We start from the raw sequence: 19,274 nt of genomic DNA on the forward strand, positions 1-19,274 counted from the left end.
TTGAGGTGATGTGCAGATGTGTGTGTTTACGAGATCATTTACAGCTAGCCCCTGTAACTCCACACATCTGAACCACCGGAACTCTCGGTTTAAATAATTCCTGATTCCATCTTCTTGACGCCTGGGCAAGAAGAAGAAGAAGGGATTGTGCAAGTTCACTTGGCAGGCAGGCAGTCCGCTGCTTCAGGCCGAGACATCTGGAGAGCATTACGTCTGCAAGGAGACATGAAGCCAGCAGGCTCGGTGCACGGCTTCACGTCTCCTCCATATCAAACTACGTGTCATTAACGGTGTTTGTTTTTTTAACAGGTCGCAGGCGGCAGGTTACTGAGCAGAGCCTGCTCTCTCTCTCTCTTTTTTTTTTTTTTTTTTTTTTTTTTTTGCGATTTCTTTCAAAATCACTGAATGAAGAGGAAAATCCTGATGTGACAACATGAAGGAAAATAGAGTGACAACAGGAGAAGGCCTGCAGCTGCTCTCTTATATGTGAAGGTAGTGTTGGATAAAACAGGCCTGTGGACCAAAATACAGGAATATGCTTATTGATATTTTAAGAAAGGGTTAGATTATAGCACAGGAATGCACACATTGTTGCATTGTACCCCGGTTTGCGTAACGTCAATGGATGCATTTAAACGCATCACAGAGATTAGCAAAGGAAAAAATGGTTGTTTAAACACCAACAACTGGTTCTTGACGACAAAAAACATCTGTAGCTGCTCAGAAACCGGAGCAAGTCTCCCCAGACTGGAGCCCTGCAGAGCACGGCGGGTTTCAGTGGCTCCTCCGTTTATTTACTGCTGCCCTGTCGACAATAAGCCTTTCTCACACACAGACACACAGAGACCCGGGTCTTACCTGCAATCGCTCCGAAGCGGGTTGCCACATATTAGCAGTATGAAAGGGTTTCTCTCCGTCTTTAAAACTACAGCTTGTTCTCTTCTCGTAGTCCGGCTCACATCTGTTCGCTTTCACTGGCTCGCCTCTCTTCTGTCCTCCTTCAATCTGGACTTGGTCGGTAATGAAGGATGTGTTTGCTCCGCCTCAGCTGTAGTTGTCCCAGCGGCCAGCAGGTGGAGGTAGCCGGTCAGCTGCTTGGTGCTGCGTTCAAGGTGCTTCGGGAAAGCGAGGCTCCCAACCAGAGAGATGACAAACACAGTGACTCAAAGTGGTTTTGAGTTTCTGGAAGAAACTACACATGCAACTATGCTAATAGCTTAGTGTTTAGATGCTGTGGGGATTTTCCGAATTGTTTTATTTAAACAAATGTCAGACCATATTGTGCAAATTTAAAGGTCCCATATTATAAAAAAGTGAGATTTCCATGTTTTTTTATTATTAAGCAAGCTTAAGTCCTATATAAATACTGTGAAAGTATCGAAACACTCAATCCACAGGAAAATTCACATAGCCCGTATTCAGAAACTCTGCATTTGAAACAAGCTGTCAGGATTTCTGCCCATTTGTGATGTCACGAATATACAATATATAGACCCTTGAAACAATTTTAAATGGAGCGTTTCAGACAAAGGGTAAATACAGGCATATTCAGGCTGACAGTATGAGGGAAATAAAGTTTTTTTTTTAACATTACGGCATGTAAACATGTTCTAGTAGAAACACAAAATACAAGTATGAACCTGAAAATGAGCATGATACGGGACCTTTAAGCTTCAAGACATTATGGCAGACATTACATTTTGGCAGTTTGATGTAAGAAAATGTTGTTTTGCTAAGGATCAGCAGTGATTCATGGGGAGACCTTCGTCTGGTCAGCTAACATTACTGCCAAGCAGCTGAAATATAGAGTGATATTGTGGTTTTAGCTGATGTGTGTCGCCTCACTGTTTTTTTAGCGATGCTCGTTCATGTCTATGTAGAGCGAGCACAAGCGCGAGCCCGACACTGACTTAACGGCCACAGGTGTCGCTGTAACTGTACAAATAGTCTCTGCTCTGCAGCTCTCTACGCTACGGAGTGATTTAGCATCTTGCGGCTAATTGTTTTAGTTTCATGGCCTGCAACTTTACCAGGCAGCTATTTCTGGCATAAAGCTCTGGAAAAAACAATGGTAGGCATATGCTACCTGCCCAGCATCACATTTCGACTATTAGTTAGCGACTTACTGGTGAACATCATGGCGCATTTAGCCGCTAAAGAGCCAGATATTTCCTTCTGAGTTACTAGAGACTTAAACAGCTGAGTTAATCTCATACTGACAACTTTAGATAAAAAAACAACATACATAAGTAGCCTACCCATATTCATTTATAGTTACAATATCAGAGTTCTCTGTTTTATCCTCTTTGGCCGATAAGCGGTAATTGCAGGTTTAGATCGCCGCTTGTGATTTTTCCCCGTAATGTCGCCACAGACACCCAATTCATAATACTGTAAAATCAAGGGCTTTCATTAATGGGCCATTGGCTCAATCACCATTGAGTTACCTCATATAGTGAGAGATAGTGACATAACAGACATTATTTAAATGTTCAAGATTATTACTTTAATGTGAAATAAACATAAAAAATTAAAGATCTTTTTCAGCTGGACACAAAAAGGCACTCGTAACGATATTTAGCACCATTATAAAGCGGACTTCAAGGCCTCAGACGATTAGTCATCCAGACCAGAGTAGCCAGCCAGTGCAGGAATGCAGTTAAAATGGAAATGATCATATAAAAACCTAGTGTAACATAAAAGGCATGGCATTATTTCAGTGGCTTGTGGTAATAAAAACGTGGTTAGTTTAAATCTCTCCATTCTCATAGTTCCCAAGTTTCACAGAGGCAGCTAAGGACAAAGTCTACGGTGGACTGCCACAGTCATGCCCACACATTTTGATCCTCTTAAGCTTCTCAAAAACAAGTTGAACCAAAAACATTCAGACTGTTTTGAACTGAGATTGGTTTGTATGACCTTGTTATTCTAAAAGTGCGGTCTGGGAATCCACTGAAGCATCATCCATTATTTGAATGAATACATTTTAGCGCTGCCAAAATGTTCTAAAACATTTTACTATTGGGTGATAATTATGTGTATATCTGAAAAGTGATACTGTTTTGTAATGAAACCACACAATCTCAGTTTATCAAGGTGGAGGCCTTGAAAGAGACGGTGAATCTCTGTAATAGATGATGTGTTTTGGGACCCGTGTCAAGCCAAGCTGCGAATACTCTGACCCTCCGGGGCAAACAGAGGGCAAAGGGCAAACACAAGGCCTCCAAAGCAGACCATAAGAAAAGGTGAGAGCCATCAATAACATCTGGTGCTCCTGCAATGTGTGTGTATGTGTACACACATAATATACGTAGGTGTGTTGAGTGACGTGACTCTGCAGTCTCAGTCTGTATTTAGAGATGTTTACATGGGGAACATCTGGATAAAGCCTGAGGTCACTGAGGGTGTTCACATTACCAACAGTCCATAAAAGGGCTTTCCCACGGCGGCGCTTCAGTCTGGTGGGTACGACCTTGGGACATTGCTTAAAGACAGACGCTGTAGTTTTGTTTTTCTTTTTGTTTACACTTAAAAATCAAAGCTGAGTTAAAGGCAGGGTTGACGATGTTATGTTTTCATTAGTGTATAATCACCTGAAACTAAGAATCGTTGTGTTTTTGTAAGCTTAGAATGAGCCCTTCATATCTACATCACATCTTCTTCATATCTTCACGGAGTCCTCCATGTTCTTCCACCATGTCTCTACATCAGCCCAGAACGAACAAACCAAACACTGGCTCTAGAGAGAGCCTTTTGCGTTTTTACGTTACCTGAAGGCCACCGTAGTTCTTATGAAACTGCGGGAACGTGAGCCGCAGAGTGCAAAACCGTGGTACCGCCAACCGCCGTCTGACTTCAGTAGCTTCTTAAGTAGTGTTATTAAGGTAAGGATGGCCTCTGAGCGAGGTGAACGGCGTTACCACGGTTTTGGCAGCTCACGTTACCGCAGTCTTGGAAAGGGAGGAGCGGTACTCAGCTAGTTGCAATCTGCAACTACAACACTAGATGCCACCAAATCCTACACACTGTACCTTTAAAAAGCAATCGCTGCCACTTGCTGTTATCAGAACAACAACATACGTACTTCCCATGAGACACCAGGCGAGTACTGTATGTTCACTTGAATCTTTATTGTTTACATCATTCAACATACAGTAGATAATAGGTAATCATGTGGTCGCTGTGTTTAAAATGAGAGAAAAAAAACAGGAGGAGGATTAGCTGAGCCTATTGGTAAAACATTGCTTGACCTTGAGAGGAACAACACAGCTGCACGGACGGAGAGAGTTTTCCATTGGCAGGACACAGAAGCACATATATTCTGAAGTAGATATCGTCCCTCTCAGTCTCCTCTTCCTCCTCCTCCTCTTCGTCTTCCTCCTCCTTCTCCACCGTCTCCACCCTAAAGCCATAAACTATTCAACATTGTCAATACTAGAGGTGAATTTGTACACTGGCATAAACAGGTACACTGAGTAAAACCAACTATGTTTCTGTGCATTGAGAAATATACCTACCTATTATCCTAAATATCACTGAATACATACAGTAGGATGGTAGGGTCACAGTACTCCAGTAAACCCACTTTCTTTACTATTCATACACCATTGAGAAACTTGCATGTAAAGAACAGGACAATATGTATTTTAAAAAGAAAAATTGTGTGACTAGTATTGTATACGTGTGTGTATTTGATCTACGAACCACAAATTACCAAACTAAAAAAGAAATATTTGGCACAATCTTGACAGAGAGAAATACAACTGCAATGAAAAAACAACAACAACCAAGTACAAAGGATTTTAAAATAACGCAGAAAGAACATCTAATCTAACCATGCACGAAGTAAGGCAACCTACTGCAGATTTTTTTTTTAGATATAGAAAAAGATACAGTGTATGCACCAAGAGGAATGCACCTATTTCTACCACACCTGTACGGACTGCTGTCAGCGCTGTCTGCTGAGTTTACACTTAGAAATTTAGGCCCTGCCGACAGACAGACAGTCTGGTGCAGACTAAAGTCGTCACTCTTGTACAGCAGAGGTTACTGGTAGTGTCGCCCATCATCAATAACTTAAGTAATGCGAAGTATGCTACAATAAAGCCTTATCGTGGACTTTGACAGGAAAATAGACGTATCAAATTCCAGATTTTTTAAACTACAGAGTATGTTTTTTTTTTTTTCTCCACTTTACATTCAATTTTGTTTTGCTGTTATTTTTTTTTCTTAAGAAATACTTCAAGATTTATACTGACTTTTTGTATATATGCGTGTGCGTGTGCGTGTGTGTGTGTTTACAGCTTGTGATGTGTTGGCATTATTGTGTTTTACAAATCCTTCGTCTTGATGAGGGTAACCAAGGGCTTGTCGTCAGGACTGTAGTCTTCGTAGGCGATGGGAGTGGCATCGTACATGGCAGGTCTGGCTTTCTTGCCAAATCTAATGACAAAGCATAAACACAATGATGCATCAATGTTGCATCATCAAATACAGTTAAAGCTTCAGTAGGCAGCACGTTTTTGACTTCATTGGGCAAAAATACCATAATAACCTTTCAGCATATTGTAATTCAAGTGCTCTGAGAGAAAACTAGACTTCTGCACCTCCTCATGGCTCTGTTTTCAGGCTTTAGAACATCTAGCCTGTGACGGGAGACTTTGACCAATCACAGGTCATTTCATTGAGAGAGCATTCCTATTGGCTGTGCTCCGGCTGGTGGGCGTTGCTTGGTATTTCCTCAACAGATGTCAACATGGCTGCCTGCCGAGTCACAAACTTTCTCATTTTACAGCTAAACAGTACACTACAAGATATTTCTGAAAACATTTGAGGCGAGAAATAGGCATTACAGTAACAGAATATTGATTCATATTTGATCAGCGCTGTCTTGTTTGACCGTTTGGTTGGAGTTCGCGATTGATTGACAGCCGGCTCTCATAGACGGCAGCTGGACGGCAGACTCCAGATCAGCTCTGACTGGTTGTTTTCCTCCGGTCTGTGAAATCTTGCAGATGCCATTGGGAGCAAAGTCTCCCAGCCCAATATGAGGTAATAACCCCTGATGACATCATCAGGTTATTATCTCAGATGTTATAAAAAGGAACGCTCCAGAGCAACACACCTGTTTTCAGAGGTTGAGTAGTCGTCTACTCCCCATGACTCGTGAGCTTGACAGTTTATTCTTGACCTTGGAAACAGCAGTTGACTTACTTCATACTTGCCAACCCTCCCGATTCCCGATTTTCCGAGACTCACGTTTATCATTCTCCCGTATTTCTCACGATTTATGACACATTTTTTACACCTTTTTTCTTTTTCATTATCTCAACCTGTTTCTGGCGCTGTATAGCGTGTATAAGCTGTACAGCCTACTGTTTCCACCCGGACAATACAGCTACACCTAATGTTGTTTCCTGGCGGAAGAGAGCTGCTCACAACACAAGTTGGGCTTTACTTGACGCAGCAAGAGGCCGCCATGAAGCGACACAAGCCATTGGTAATAACGGATATCAGAGCGCAGTGGTGCCGTTTTCGCACTGTGTCTGGGGCCTTCAGTGAGTGAGAGACGGAGAAAGAAATGGAGACCACTAAGAGAAAGAAATACTCAAGCGAAGGCTACAAATTAATGAATGAATAAAATCTGATAAATATTAGTTTATGCCAGAGATTCACACAAGTTCACGCCAGAGGAGCGAATTATTCCGTATTCTTTCCTGAGAATTAAAAGTAAAATTAAAAGTATTTAACATAAAAATTCTGTTGCTGTTATTTTAATATTTTCATTCTTCAAAAGTCAGCAGAATGCAGAAAACACAGTCTCTGAAACTGAACATTTTTCTGGGGGAGGACCCCCCGCTTTGATTTCGAAATCCTCCCTGTTTTTGAGATCTCAAGGTTGGCAAGTACGACTGACTCGCTTGTTTTGGAGTCACATGGCCCAAAAGCTCCAGAAAAAGGGAGTAAGTTGACCTTGAGGGGAGATTGTGACTAGTAAACTGACCTTTATCTGTAAAATTGGTGGAGTTGGCCCTTTACAAAAATGCAGGAAGTAAAAGCAACAACACGCAGTAAATGGTGTTTAGAGACATTGACCTACCGTTCTGTTACACTCTTTCTGTAAGACTTTGTTGTCAATCAATCAATATATTCAAATCCCTGAGTCACTGACCTGGCGTGGCGGATGGAGGCGATGGCGTTGCTGAACTCGCTGTCGATGCTGCGGCAGTTGTAGAACTCCTGGTAGGCGTGGCGCGACGAGCCTTGGTACTCAATGCGGCTGATGCGGCAGATGCCCACGATGAGGATGATGAGCATGAGAACAAAGGCCACACACAGCGCTCCGATGATGATGTAGAGGGAGTGGCGGGGCATGTTGGTCAGGGTGTCCTCAGTGTGTGCTGGCTTCCACTGCAGGTCTGAGACACACACACAGATAGAGAGAGGCATGTAGCGTTCCTCATGTCATATTTAGATTAATAGCCGAACACATTTTATGACAGGTTGACTTACGGATCTCACAGCTGGGCCCCACCCACCCAGGTGGACAGTGACAGTTGAAGCCGTTTGATTGGTCAATGCAGGTGCCTCCATGGTGACAAGGGTTGCTCTCGCACTCGTTGACATCGACCTCACACTTCTCCCCTGAGGGGACAGGAAAGGTCATGTTCAATAACAACTAAGGCAACAAAGGCAGAAACTATAAGGCTCACAGTATTCGGACTCCTGATGCAGTTGTTTACGGGTTCAACAGCACAATGCAGAATTTTAATGTGTCATTATTATTTCATTGATCAAATATTATCACAATAATAAACTGTATGGGAGGGGCAACTCTCATCTCATTCTTTTTTAAGCTTGAATGCAGTCAAGGGGAGACACCACAGGCAAAAACATGCACTGGTCAATTTTAAGATTTTGGGCTATTTTGCCTCCATAACATGTCTTCTTTCAGACTAGTGGAAAGAAAACATCCAAAATACACATTTATTTTACTACATTTTATTACACAGCTTTGTTGAATACTTCATTCTGATTGGTCAGTCACAGCGTTACAGTCTGTTAGCAGACCGTTGCTCTGTATAACAGACTATTGCTATAGACGCAGTTCTGATATCGGACTCTGACGGACGATTTTTGTGTCATAATACTCATTTCTTAAGTAAGTAGCGGTGTAATAAGTGGTATAATGTACAGCTAGTGGGTCATTGTTGTGAAATACACCCTGACAGGGCGATGCGGCACCCCAGTGGACCCCGACGCAATGCAGCGAGCGGAACAGCTCTGTACATTATCCCTTACTTGTCTATTTGCGTCTGTAGATTTCTCCTAAATTCACCAAAAGTTAACATTAGATAATGCCTCATTTGCATATTTAAACATAACATTTCAGAAAACTTCCAATACAAAAAATAATTGTCTTTATGTCAGTAATCAACTGGGGAAGTTTCATGGTGATATCTATTAGTTAAAGATTTTACCCTATTCACCTGTAGTGTCTCCTCTTAAAAGCATAATCTACCATATCCTTGCATTCAGCCTTGTAACCCTGTCATGTGACTCATACTAATAGTAAGGTAGCTAGTCTGATCACGGTAGCAGAGCTCACCCAGGTATCCAGGTTGGCAGACGCAGGAAATGTTGAGTCCTGCGCTCTCACAGTGGCCTCCATTTTGGCAGTGCACCTTCAGGCATGGATCCTTGTAGATTTCACAGTGTCTGCCTGCACACACACACACACATATACCATAACCCACATAGTCTGTGTAGAAGTAAAGCTAATTTACAGATGTGCATCTAAAAATAATCACTCGCTCACACACATACTGTGCATACCTTCAAACTGCGGTGTGCAGACACACTCGTAGGCGTTGATGAGATCCCTGCAGGTGGCGTAGTTCTGGCAGGGGGCAGACAGACACTCGTTGTACTCCTCTTCACAGTACAAGCCATGGTAGCCTTAATAGGACACACAAATATATACAGCATATATTAATGTTAAGAGTCGTTAAATAATTAATCATGTAATTTTGCTGCATTGCTGATGCACCCAGATGATATTTTAACCTTGAGGGGATTTGCTGAAAATGCTGCTCTTTAACTGTAATCAGCCGTTAGTATCAATCATTCACATAAAGTGACCCTCAGCCTAATTCTCAACTCTGCATGAGGTGAAGCATTTGGTGGTGATGTGGGACCTGTATGTCTGTAAAACAAACACAAGCATGGACTCATCATGTCTCTGTCTCTGTGCACAAGGTGACCAGGTGTCCCGCTTTATTACAACATTCAAATCCCACCTCACATGTTCAAACTGGCCTATTCACTGTAGCGTCCATCATTCTGTGTCATTCCCTCAACATCGTTACTGATTTATTCCCCCATCATACAGTATGTGTCTGCCTAAATGTCTCTTGTTATGTTTGCTCTGATGGTGTTTTTCGTCGTGTTTGTCTGTTTTTATCTGTTTGAGTATTTCTTTAATGTTTGGGAGGTATCCTGAAAGGCGCCACCAAATAAAATGTATTATCATTATTATTATTATTATTATTTAGCAGCATTTCTATCCCTTGTTCCACGCCCTACATATTGAGACAATGTTCCTCATTTTGATTGGCGTTAGGAGAGACGCTTTGCTAAAATCTGACTTTTAATGGCTGTGAAAAAAAGCACGGGAGGCTGTCATCACGGAGCTGTGTTTGATGTCAATCAAACTGTGCACATGTGGGTGAAGTGCAGGTTAACCTGTCACCGTCTTTGTTACGTTACGCCCAACAGGGAAAATTGCGAGTCACCATAAAGTCACAGGCTATGCAGATTTAATAGTGGAATACTAGAATTATGCGGTTGTATGCCTCCGTCAATCAGTCAAGTTGTAGGTTACATCCATGTCAGTCCAAAATGTCATCACTTCATCATTTTAACCGTTGCTACATTTGTGTGGAACTGTCATAATTAGCGTATGAATTCTTGAGTTATGGCCAACAGTCACAGTGACCATCATAATCTAATCAGTTCATCCTTTGAATCATCATATTTGAAGAAATGCCCTCCAGGCATTCTTGAGATATCACAAGAATGGGACAGATGTGAGGTCACAGTGACCGTGAACTTGACTTTTGACCTTTGAACACCAAAATCTAAATCAGTTCGTCCTTGAGTCCAAGTGGATGTTTGTGCCAAATTTGAAGAAACTCCCTCCAGGCAAGTTCCTGAGATATAACATTCACAAGAATGGTACGGACAACCTGAAAAGATAATGCCTCCGGCCAAGGCTGCCTCCGACGTGGAGGCATAATAATAAACGGAAATGCAGCTTCAACAAAGACTTGGAAACGACTTATAACTGGGTGAAACTGCTGGAGGGCGATTCTCAGAGTTTTCTGCAAAATTTGAGAGTTAAGGTTTATTTTTTAAGTTAGATAGACTCTCAGCATTGGTAACAATACTCTATTTGGTTTGTTGGGATCTGTGCATGTGTGTGTGTAGCTGAACCTTGTTTGTCTGTAAAGAGAGAGAACATGCACATAGGTGTCTGTGTATCATACTATTCCCTCTGGCATTAATACTGCAGAAAGCAGTTTCATCATGGAGTTCCTATATTCATTTTTAAAGGACTTCTTCACAACTGATCCACAGGAAAAAATCAGAGGCACAAGACAACACAACGGCAAACAGTGAAACAACACATCTTTGGATCTGCAACACCAGTTAACTGCAGATATCAATCAATTAAACGAGTATTTACTGTGATTGAAAAAGTGTATGAATATATTGTATTGTTTAAATGGCTTTGGGCATAAGGTCAAATGACATGCAGTGCACTGTGTTTTCCATAGGATGGCAGCTGTGTACTGAGGCAGAATAAGCCTGCAACATCTGAGTGCATGAGTAACAGACAATCAATTGATCTTCTGTTTCTCCCTTAATATTTAGAAGGTAAAAAGAAAAATACAAAGTCTAATGTACAGATTGTATCTGTTTTTATGGGCTAGTTATGTAGATAAAACTATTACAATCACATGAAAGACCGGAGGATATAGAGTGAATGACAGTAAATGTATCTCAATCTACGACTTGAGAACCAAAATCACCAGGAGACCAGATATCTCTCGAGTCCTCTCACACGACTTGTGTAGCAATCTGTTTTCATTAGCTCCGCTCCCACTTTGACTCAATTTCTCTATCGGGTCTCAGTGCTGACAAAGTTTCAACAAACCCTCCCTGGGCCTTCGCTAACGCCTGTTTGGGGAAGGAATTAATGAGGAGCCCAGTTAGAGCCTCTAGGGTCCCGTCTGGGAAATGCCAGTGAAATGTCAAGTGCCTTTCCAAGACTCGGTCTGCTTTCTGTGGGCTGGCTGGTGGGCTGGCAGCCTCTCATGTGAGCCGGATTACAGGAAGCTGGAGGACGGATCCTTCTACATATCAGCTCCCCGGCAGCTTTCTTTCAGACGGCCAGCAGGCATTTACACAACACACATTAACACACACACATACAGAGCAGATAAGCACACACACACTCACACACACTCACACCTCAGACAGCATCTGGCACCCTGATGAGGTGCAGAAAAAGGTCAATTTTAGTCCAAAACATTGTGTGTGTTCACTGTAATGTCTGCGATGCTAATTACAAATCATCAATTTCACCAATCCCATTAGACAGGGCGGTCTGAGTGGAGACATCTGATTGGATGGCAGCATCTGCTCAACCAGCATAGTCACAGACACAGACAATTGATTGGGAGCCACACACACACACACACACACATACTGCTTCACCATGGCAACCAGACAACAGAGGATGAAAGGGGAATGAGGTGAAGTAGACGGCAGAAAGATAAAGACGAGGAAGGACAAAGGGACAAGCAGAAGAAAGAAAGAAAAATGTGAAAGAAATGCAAAATAGAAAAAAAAAATAAGAATGAGGCTGTGGGGAAGAAAAAAATGTGAATAATTGGAAAGCAACGGACGACTGCTCTGCATGCCGGGACGCAGCAAGAGTGAAAGCATTTGAATAAACATGACTTATGGAGGGATTATGGACTCCAGCAATAACTCTTATAGTTCAAATATTTAGAAAACTGTGTCTCTGGTTTAAAAAAAAGCTCGTACATCACTCCAAATCCAAATTGATAAGTCAAAGAACAGCTGTGCAGCAATTCGTCGTTGTCCTGCAGAGACTAAACTATCAAGATATGTCGATAGCATCCTGGTTAAAGCCATACTGCAAAAGAGACGCTACTGTGTAGTGCTGATGCAGGAGAATGAATAGGAGCATCAAGTAAGAGATCCAGATGGCGACTGGCTCATACATTCGACTGATAGAAAGTATAAACAGAGAGCAGTCGGGGCAAAGTGTCAAATTATGTTTATGGGCCACTGGGAAAGTAATCTATCTCAACAGCCCAGCAAGGTAATTGCAAGACAATGGATAATGATAAGTCATCATTCCACTCAATTGATTTCATCACAGAGGCATCGGCGCGAGCACCACGATCGTCCCGTCTAAAAATAACTCATCATACAGCCAGACGGTATTTACTGCTACTCTGAGTCTGAGCTCATGCTTAAAGTCACCGTCTTTTTACCTATCGCTGAGCTTTATGTGCCGGTCGTAAAGCTGGATTTAGAGAGGTGATGGATTCAGAACAAGACTCAGAAGGTATCTTATAGCTATGGATGGATTTCTGAATGGGAGTATCGAGCACAGACCTAAGAAGGTCCCAAGACTTCTGTTTGAAGTGGCATATTAAAGGGATAGTTCAGGTGTTTTGAAGTGGGGTTGTATTATCCATAGTCAGTGTATTACCTACAGTAGATGACTGTCGGCAAGCCCCCAGCTTGGAGAAACAGACAGGAGTACCGACACAGGAGCAAAGCAATACACTGACGGGGGCAGCAGAAAAAAACTTATTTTAGCCACTTAAAGAAAGGCTCACCTGTGTACGCTATATTTAGAATATTTTCAGCGCTTTATCTTGCCGTGAGACAGCTATACAGTCTTTGTTTCCAACGGGGTACTGAAGCCGTTATCTGTGCTCTTGCCAAAGCAAACAGTATCTATTGAAAAAAACAGTAATTTTAGTTGTGGTAGTGGTGACTTTGGTGAATCCAAACTAACCAAAGTCACACAATAACACAACTGTTTTTTCAATGGAGTCTGATGGCTTTAGGGAGAGCATGGATGGGGCTGTCTCACAGCAAGGTAAACCTGCAAAAATATCCTAAATATAGCGTACACTTAAACTGATATTGATCTTTTAAGGTGGGCCTTTCTTTTAGGTGGCTAAAATATGTTTTGCTGGCGGCCCCGTCCACAGCAGTACATTACTTTTTGTTCCTGTGTCTGTACTCCTGTCTGTTTCTCCAAACTGGGGGCGTGTTGACCTTTATCTACTGTAGGTAATACACCTACTATGAATGGGTACCTCATACAACCCCACTTCAAAACACCCAAACTATCCTTGTAACATTTTTTTGTTAGAAAGTCAAGAAAAAAGCATTGATCAGATTTCTTTGGCTTCTGATCCTTTAATATTTGTACAGTATATCTTCCAACACCAAGTCTGCCTGGATATTTTTTGTTTCTGCTTGACAAACATAACCTGAACCACAGGTTTCCTTTGACAGTTTTCTGTAGGATTTGATATAATATTTGTGGAGAGGACTGTCAGGGTGGAAGGAAGCTTTGGGATAAATGTTGACAGGCTGTCCTCTCTAGCATGAACAAAATACTTCAGCTCAGGATCTCTTTTCAACCAATAATCTTATAGAGACCCGTCTGTAAGTGAGATTCAGCAGCACAAACACTAACTGTAAAACTGCTGTGATTCAATGATGTCCTATAGCACATGCTGTTTTTATTATGTAGATACTGTTCAACAAATAACTAAAAAACAAGGTGAGCTGTCCCACCTCTAACTGACTTTGGCTAAATTTGGCTCTAGATGGCCCACAGCACCATGACATCAGCGGTCAGCAGCCTCTACTAAAAGCACACGTCACTGAGATGACTGACACTGCAGCTCACCTGGGACACACAGACACCTGTAGCTGTTGCCCACGCTGCGGCAGACCCCGTGGGCGCAGGGGTTCAGGGCACAGAAGTCCACCAGCTGGGCACATGTGGGGCCGGTGAAGCCTGCTGTGCAGCTACAGCCGAACCCCAGGGGTCCGGGGCCCTGGGCGTAGCACGTCCCGTTATTGTGGCAGGGGCCGGAGGCACACGGGTCCACCTTCTGCTCACACGTAGCACCCTGGTAGCCTGCAAGAGGGAGAGACGACGGTGTGAAATGGTAGGACGGAGAGGGAAATCGAGAGAAAATCGACACAAAAATAATAAGGAAGAAAACAGAAGCTCTGGTTTACGCAACTTAGTGTCCTTATCAACTGGAAAATATCACATGTTTAGAATGCAGAGCTGACGTACATGAGCAGGCCTAGTGCCAATTCTGCAGATGAAACTCTTCTCAAGTTTGGTTATTTCAAACGAGGCTTCAAATGAAGCTACTTGCGACGAGGCGGGCAGAGCTGCACAGCAGAGGTCGTGTTTATGCAAATCAGGCTGTGCCGTGCAATATGTGACTTCAACTTTAGCATGAAATTGCACCTACTCTTCTGCCCACTAAGACCATCTCTTAATGCAAATGAGCTCGCAAATAAACGTTTGAGGGTTTAGCCGTCAGAGGCACGCGAAGACCTCTTGACTCAAATGTGAGGTTTTGTCTTTTTTTTTTTACTTTGACATTAAAAATCATTTACACAAACTCAAAATATGGCTTTTAATGCCTTTGAGGTAGAGTCTGTACTGGATGTTTGAGCGTATTAATCCGTGCAACCATCCGATGGCAGCAGGAATCATGTGTTTGTTCCATCTGCAGCCTCTTCAGACTCTTAACTTAAGTGATGCACTCACACTTCATTCAGTGTGGGTACCCTAATTAAATCTCATGACAGCACGAGGGAGTAAAATATGTACACAAACAACATTTCCTACTTGCACAACCAGTACAGTAATTTATTCCACTTAGATAGGGCTGTCATGATGATTACGTTATCGACTTATGGTACGATATATGGACGTGACCTCCATCCTTTTAGCTACCGTTGTGTTTACATGCACGTTTGTTTACTGATGAATGTCACCAACATTTTAGCCAACATGATGCAAGGAAAAACAGCAGGGTTTTCCCTACCATTATAAGACTTGGGCATTTTTTGTTAACAGAGCCCAAGAGTCCATTTTATTTATTGTTTTTGTTTGTGTGGTTTGGCTTAAAATAACTAAATTTAACTAAGTAAAATGTGTACAGAAACAACGCTATATGAGTAAGGAAAACATGACATGGCAAAACCAACAACACCGTTCTTATTGGACTCTAAATGCCTTGTGAATTACGTGTCATCCATACGCCTTTTCGTGCAACCGGGCTGAACAGCTAGCCTGGCTCCGTCCATAGTTTAAAAATAGTGCCCATAAGCACTTCTTAAATTTATTATTCACATTGGATTTCATTTGTTTAATTCATATACGAACAGAGAGAGTTACATGCTGAATATGGGTCTTTCACAAAATGTCAAACCATCCTTTAAGCCTCATGACCACCCAGTTTTGCGGAAGCAGATGTGCGGTGAGTGACAGCACTGATCAAAGAGAATCTACTGAGAAGAAGACAATAAGTGGTTTGGTTCTGTCGTCTCCTACCAACCAAAATCACCACATCATGTTTTCTTCTTTTATCCCATCCTCCTCGCTGTTGGAGACAAAAGCTGACAGTGAAAAACTGCCGTTGACAGGAGTGTCTTAACTATTGTGTTGACGGAGGGTGGTTGTGTCTCTCTCTCTGTGGGGTGACTGGTTGTGTGTCAAAGCCACTGGTTTCTTCTTCACATCCTCTCATTAGCGTGTGAGCCTCTGCTTCTCTCACCTATCCTCCACAGCTAAAAATAACTTCCTCCCTCTTTTCTTCACCCCTTCTCCTCCGTCTCACCTCCCCATGAGAGCTGTTATTGTACTGCAGAGCGGAGAAAGACTCAGTGATGTATAGTGTGCATGGCTTCTCTGATTTACAGTAACACCGTAGTAAATCCCGGTGCCGACTGCACCGGAGTGCACTCTCCATTGAGCTAATGAAGAGATCTCTCTCAAGCATCCATTGATCTGCACGACTTTATTTCACTGTGTGAGGAGGACATTTATCATTCAGCTGCAGAGAGGAAAATCTCACCCAAATCTCTTTCTCTCTGTGCTCCTTTATCGCTCCTCTGCCTCCTTCCTCATCTCCTTTTCCTTTTCTATCATACGCTTGCAACCACACAGATGCTAGCCCACACACACACACACTTGCACACGCTCTTGCATAAATTTAATTTTATGGTTTAATCCACTGCTTTCCTCTGTGTTTAGCTCCTTTGCTCCACGTAAGAACTTCCACCTCTTGAGCTCAAACATTTCCTGTTTATTTGTCTAAATATCTATCAAAAGACGCACAAACACACATTGTGACATGGGACCTGGCTGACATAGAGGAGTCTGTTCGTTCCTGCCGCCGGCATTCAAACCTGCCAACATTAAAAGCAGTTAACAGTTTATATTTAGCTAACCCGCTCGCTCCCCCGCCCTGCTAGTTCTGACTGGAGGCAGTCACAGCACTGACACTCACACTTCCTCTTCTGTCAGTATGTATACGTGTGTGTGTGTGTGTGTGTGTGTGTGTGTGTGTGTGTGTGTGTGTGTGTGTGTGTAAGTGAAAGAAAGTTAATAAGAGTGTGGCAGTCTCTGTTGAGGAGTCAGAGTAAAAGATTTACTTGAGCAAATCTGTGAAATTCACATTATTAATGGTACAGATTTTTACTGCTTCATCACTTTACTTTGAACGAGTGAGAGTAAAAACTGCAAGGCAGTCAGAGTAGAGACCTTCTTAAAAATTGTAAATTGAATAGCAATAAGGCTAAGATTTGGAGGCATCTAGTGGTGTGGTTGCAGATTGCAACCAACTGTGTACCCCTCCGCTCAAACAATCAAATTGTTTAACTGGATATCAATTCTTCTTCGCCACCTCAAAACAGTAGCCTTGACTGTGCCGTCGCCCTGGATGTATCATGGCTGCCTCTGGCAACTACTGTTTTAGAGCAGCGATGAAGAACTGATTGCAGGTAGTTTGTCACGTGACGATAGCAAACAACAACAGTGCGGTCCTAGTGGAGAGTGTAACGTTAACGGTAGTAAGAGCGAGGAAAATGTCAGCCATTTGGCAACATTTCACAGTGGGAAAATCCAACAAGTAAAACGGCGATATGTACAGTATGTAAGGCTTCTGCTTCCAGGGGTGGCAGTACCCGAGTAGTGTCTGAAGATTGCACCTGCAAGTCTAATTAGCACACAGGCTGTCCACTGGGGAGACAACTAAGAAATCGAGTTGTTATTTATTCCTAGCTTCATTTATTTATGTTCTTTGTAACGGACAAACTGAATAATAAAAGAAAGTTCTATTGCATTCATTGTTTACAAAGGGTTTAACCTGAGCCAGGCCATACAACAAAGATAGTAATCATATCACATCCATACATGGTCAGTAGACATCAGCTGTTAAATAATAATAATAATAACTTTTTTTCATCACGCTGGTATTGGATCGGTATTCGGTATCGGCCGATACCACGACTTCAGGTATCAATTTCCTTCAAGAAGGAAAAAAGGGTATTGGAACATCTCTAATAATAACACTACTTTAGGAGCAACGGAAGTCAGACGGCGGCTGGTGGTACCACGGTTTTGCTCTATCTGATTCACGTTACCGCAGTTTCACAAGCGTGTCAGAGAACTACGGTGGCCTTCAGGTGACATAAAAATGTGAAAGGCTCTCTCTCAGAGTTTGGTTTGTCCGTGCTGGGCTACAGTAGAAACATGGTGGCGCAACATGGTGGACTCCGTGGAGAAGACCCGCTCCCTATGTAGATATGAAGGACTCATTCTAAGCTAACAAAAACACAACGATTCTTAGTTTCAGCTGATAATACACTAATGAAAACATAGTTATGAATATTATATTCCATCTTATCCCATGAAATGTTACACACTGTCCCTTTAAGTTGACATCCTATAGTCCATTTAGTTGTTATTTCTCTCTGGAAATCTGTTGTTTTTTTCAGATATGCTGCTGAAGGGGAAACAAACGGGTGAAAATATTACCTTCTATCCCTGCAGGGTGAATCTATTTAAACCTCCCTGCCTCCCTTGTGATGAAGCAAATAAAAATGCAGCTTTTGCTCTCAGTGATCACAGAGAGTTGATGCATCTCTGATGACATCTGCTACAGCCGTCACGCCATCCATCATTTTATTTTATTGCTTCTGTCTGTGCAGGAACATTAGAAGACAACTTGGAGGTGATTTATGGGCTAGGAGGGCAGATGTGTATCTGTGTCTCTGTGAATGTTCATTTGGCCATTTGAGTGTGCTTACATTTCTTTACCTGTGGAGGCCACTACTGTACAAATGAAGTCCTAATTACCATTTATACTGTAAAGCATCCTACTCTTTTCTGTTGTTGAGAAACACGAGCGAACAGACTGAAAAGAAATTGTGACCTCCTCCGAACAAAAGAGACAAATGAATGCAGGAGGAGGAACAACAAACTTATACAAACTTTGTATTCTCCTTTCTCTTTGTTATCTCTCCCTGTTCTACATACTGAGAGGTTTCACACAAAAGATACGTACAGCATTAATGAAATCCTTTTTTGATGCAAGATGAAATGCTCTCTTATACAGCATCCACGTCAAAAAAAAATTCACTCTGGAGGAAAAATATACTTTTGATTATTTGCCCGGAGGCTGTGTATTCAAATAGACATTAAAATCTTCCTCCTCTGATGTGTTCATCAGTATGGATGCACATCTCTCTTCATCTCTGTGTGCTTCTCTAACACACACAGACGTGTTGTTGTCACTTTAAGGAGGACGTTAAAATGACTCACTACCTGGAGTCCTACCCCAACCTTTACAATAAACACTTCTTTTTCTGATTTTCATCTTAGAACATACAGATGATGCAGTGGTGTCATTTAACAGTCACATAAACCTTTACCTCAACCTAACCTAACCCGTCCCCATGACGCACAACGTGACTGCATGAACAGATTTATGAAAAAAGGATTTTCTCTGTATGCAGAGTGTGATTTCCCTGCAGGAGTGTGCGAGTGTTATTGATCGATCATTTGTTAAACAGCGTGTCCTATACTGAAACATCCTTTTTTATCGATTTCCCATTTT

At 42.2% G+C, this 19,274-nt stretch overlaps 2 protein-coding genes across 2 annotated transcripts in view; both read right to left on the bottom strand.

Annotated features, from left to right (window-relative positions):
- Positions 1-1,040, bottom strand: part of pid1 (phosphotyrosine interaction domain containing 1) — a 34,654-nt gene extending 33,614 nt beyond the window's left edge. Inside the window, exon 1 of the mRNA XM_074641751.1 lies at positions 859-1,040. Coding sequence (XP_074497852.1) covers positions 859-888 — 30 coding nt within the window. The 5' untranslated portion in view covers positions 889-1,040. The remainder of the gene's footprint in view (positions 1-858) is intronic.
- Positions 1,041-4,111: 3,071 nt separating this feature from the next.
- Positions 4,112-19,274, bottom strand: part of dner (delta/notch-like EGF repeat containing) — a 62,420-nt gene continuing 47,257 nt past the window's right edge. The window contains exons 8-13 of the mRNA XM_074641750.1: positions 14,033-14,266; positions 8,836-8,958; positions 8,609-8,722; positions 7,513-7,644; positions 7,172-7,418; positions 4,112-5,442 (exon numbers count right to left, since the gene is read on the bottom strand). Of these exons, the coding sequence (XP_074497851.1) occupies positions 5,331-5,442; positions 7,172-7,418; positions 7,513-7,644; positions 8,609-8,722; positions 8,836-8,958; positions 14,033-14,266 (962 nt within the window). The 3' untranslated portion in view covers positions 4,112-5,330. The remainder of the gene's footprint in view (positions 5,443-7,171; positions 7,419-7,512; positions 7,645-8,608; positions 8,723-8,835; positions 8,959-14,032; positions 14,267-19,274) is intronic.

The sequence above is a fragment of the Sebastes fasciatus genome, chromosome 7, assembly GCF_043250625.1.
Source record: "Sebastes fasciatus isolate fSebFas1 chromosome 7, fSebFas1.pri, whole genome shotgun sequence".
NCBI lineage: Eukaryota > Metazoa > Chordata > Actinopteri > Perciformes > Sebastidae > Sebastes > Sebastes fasciatus.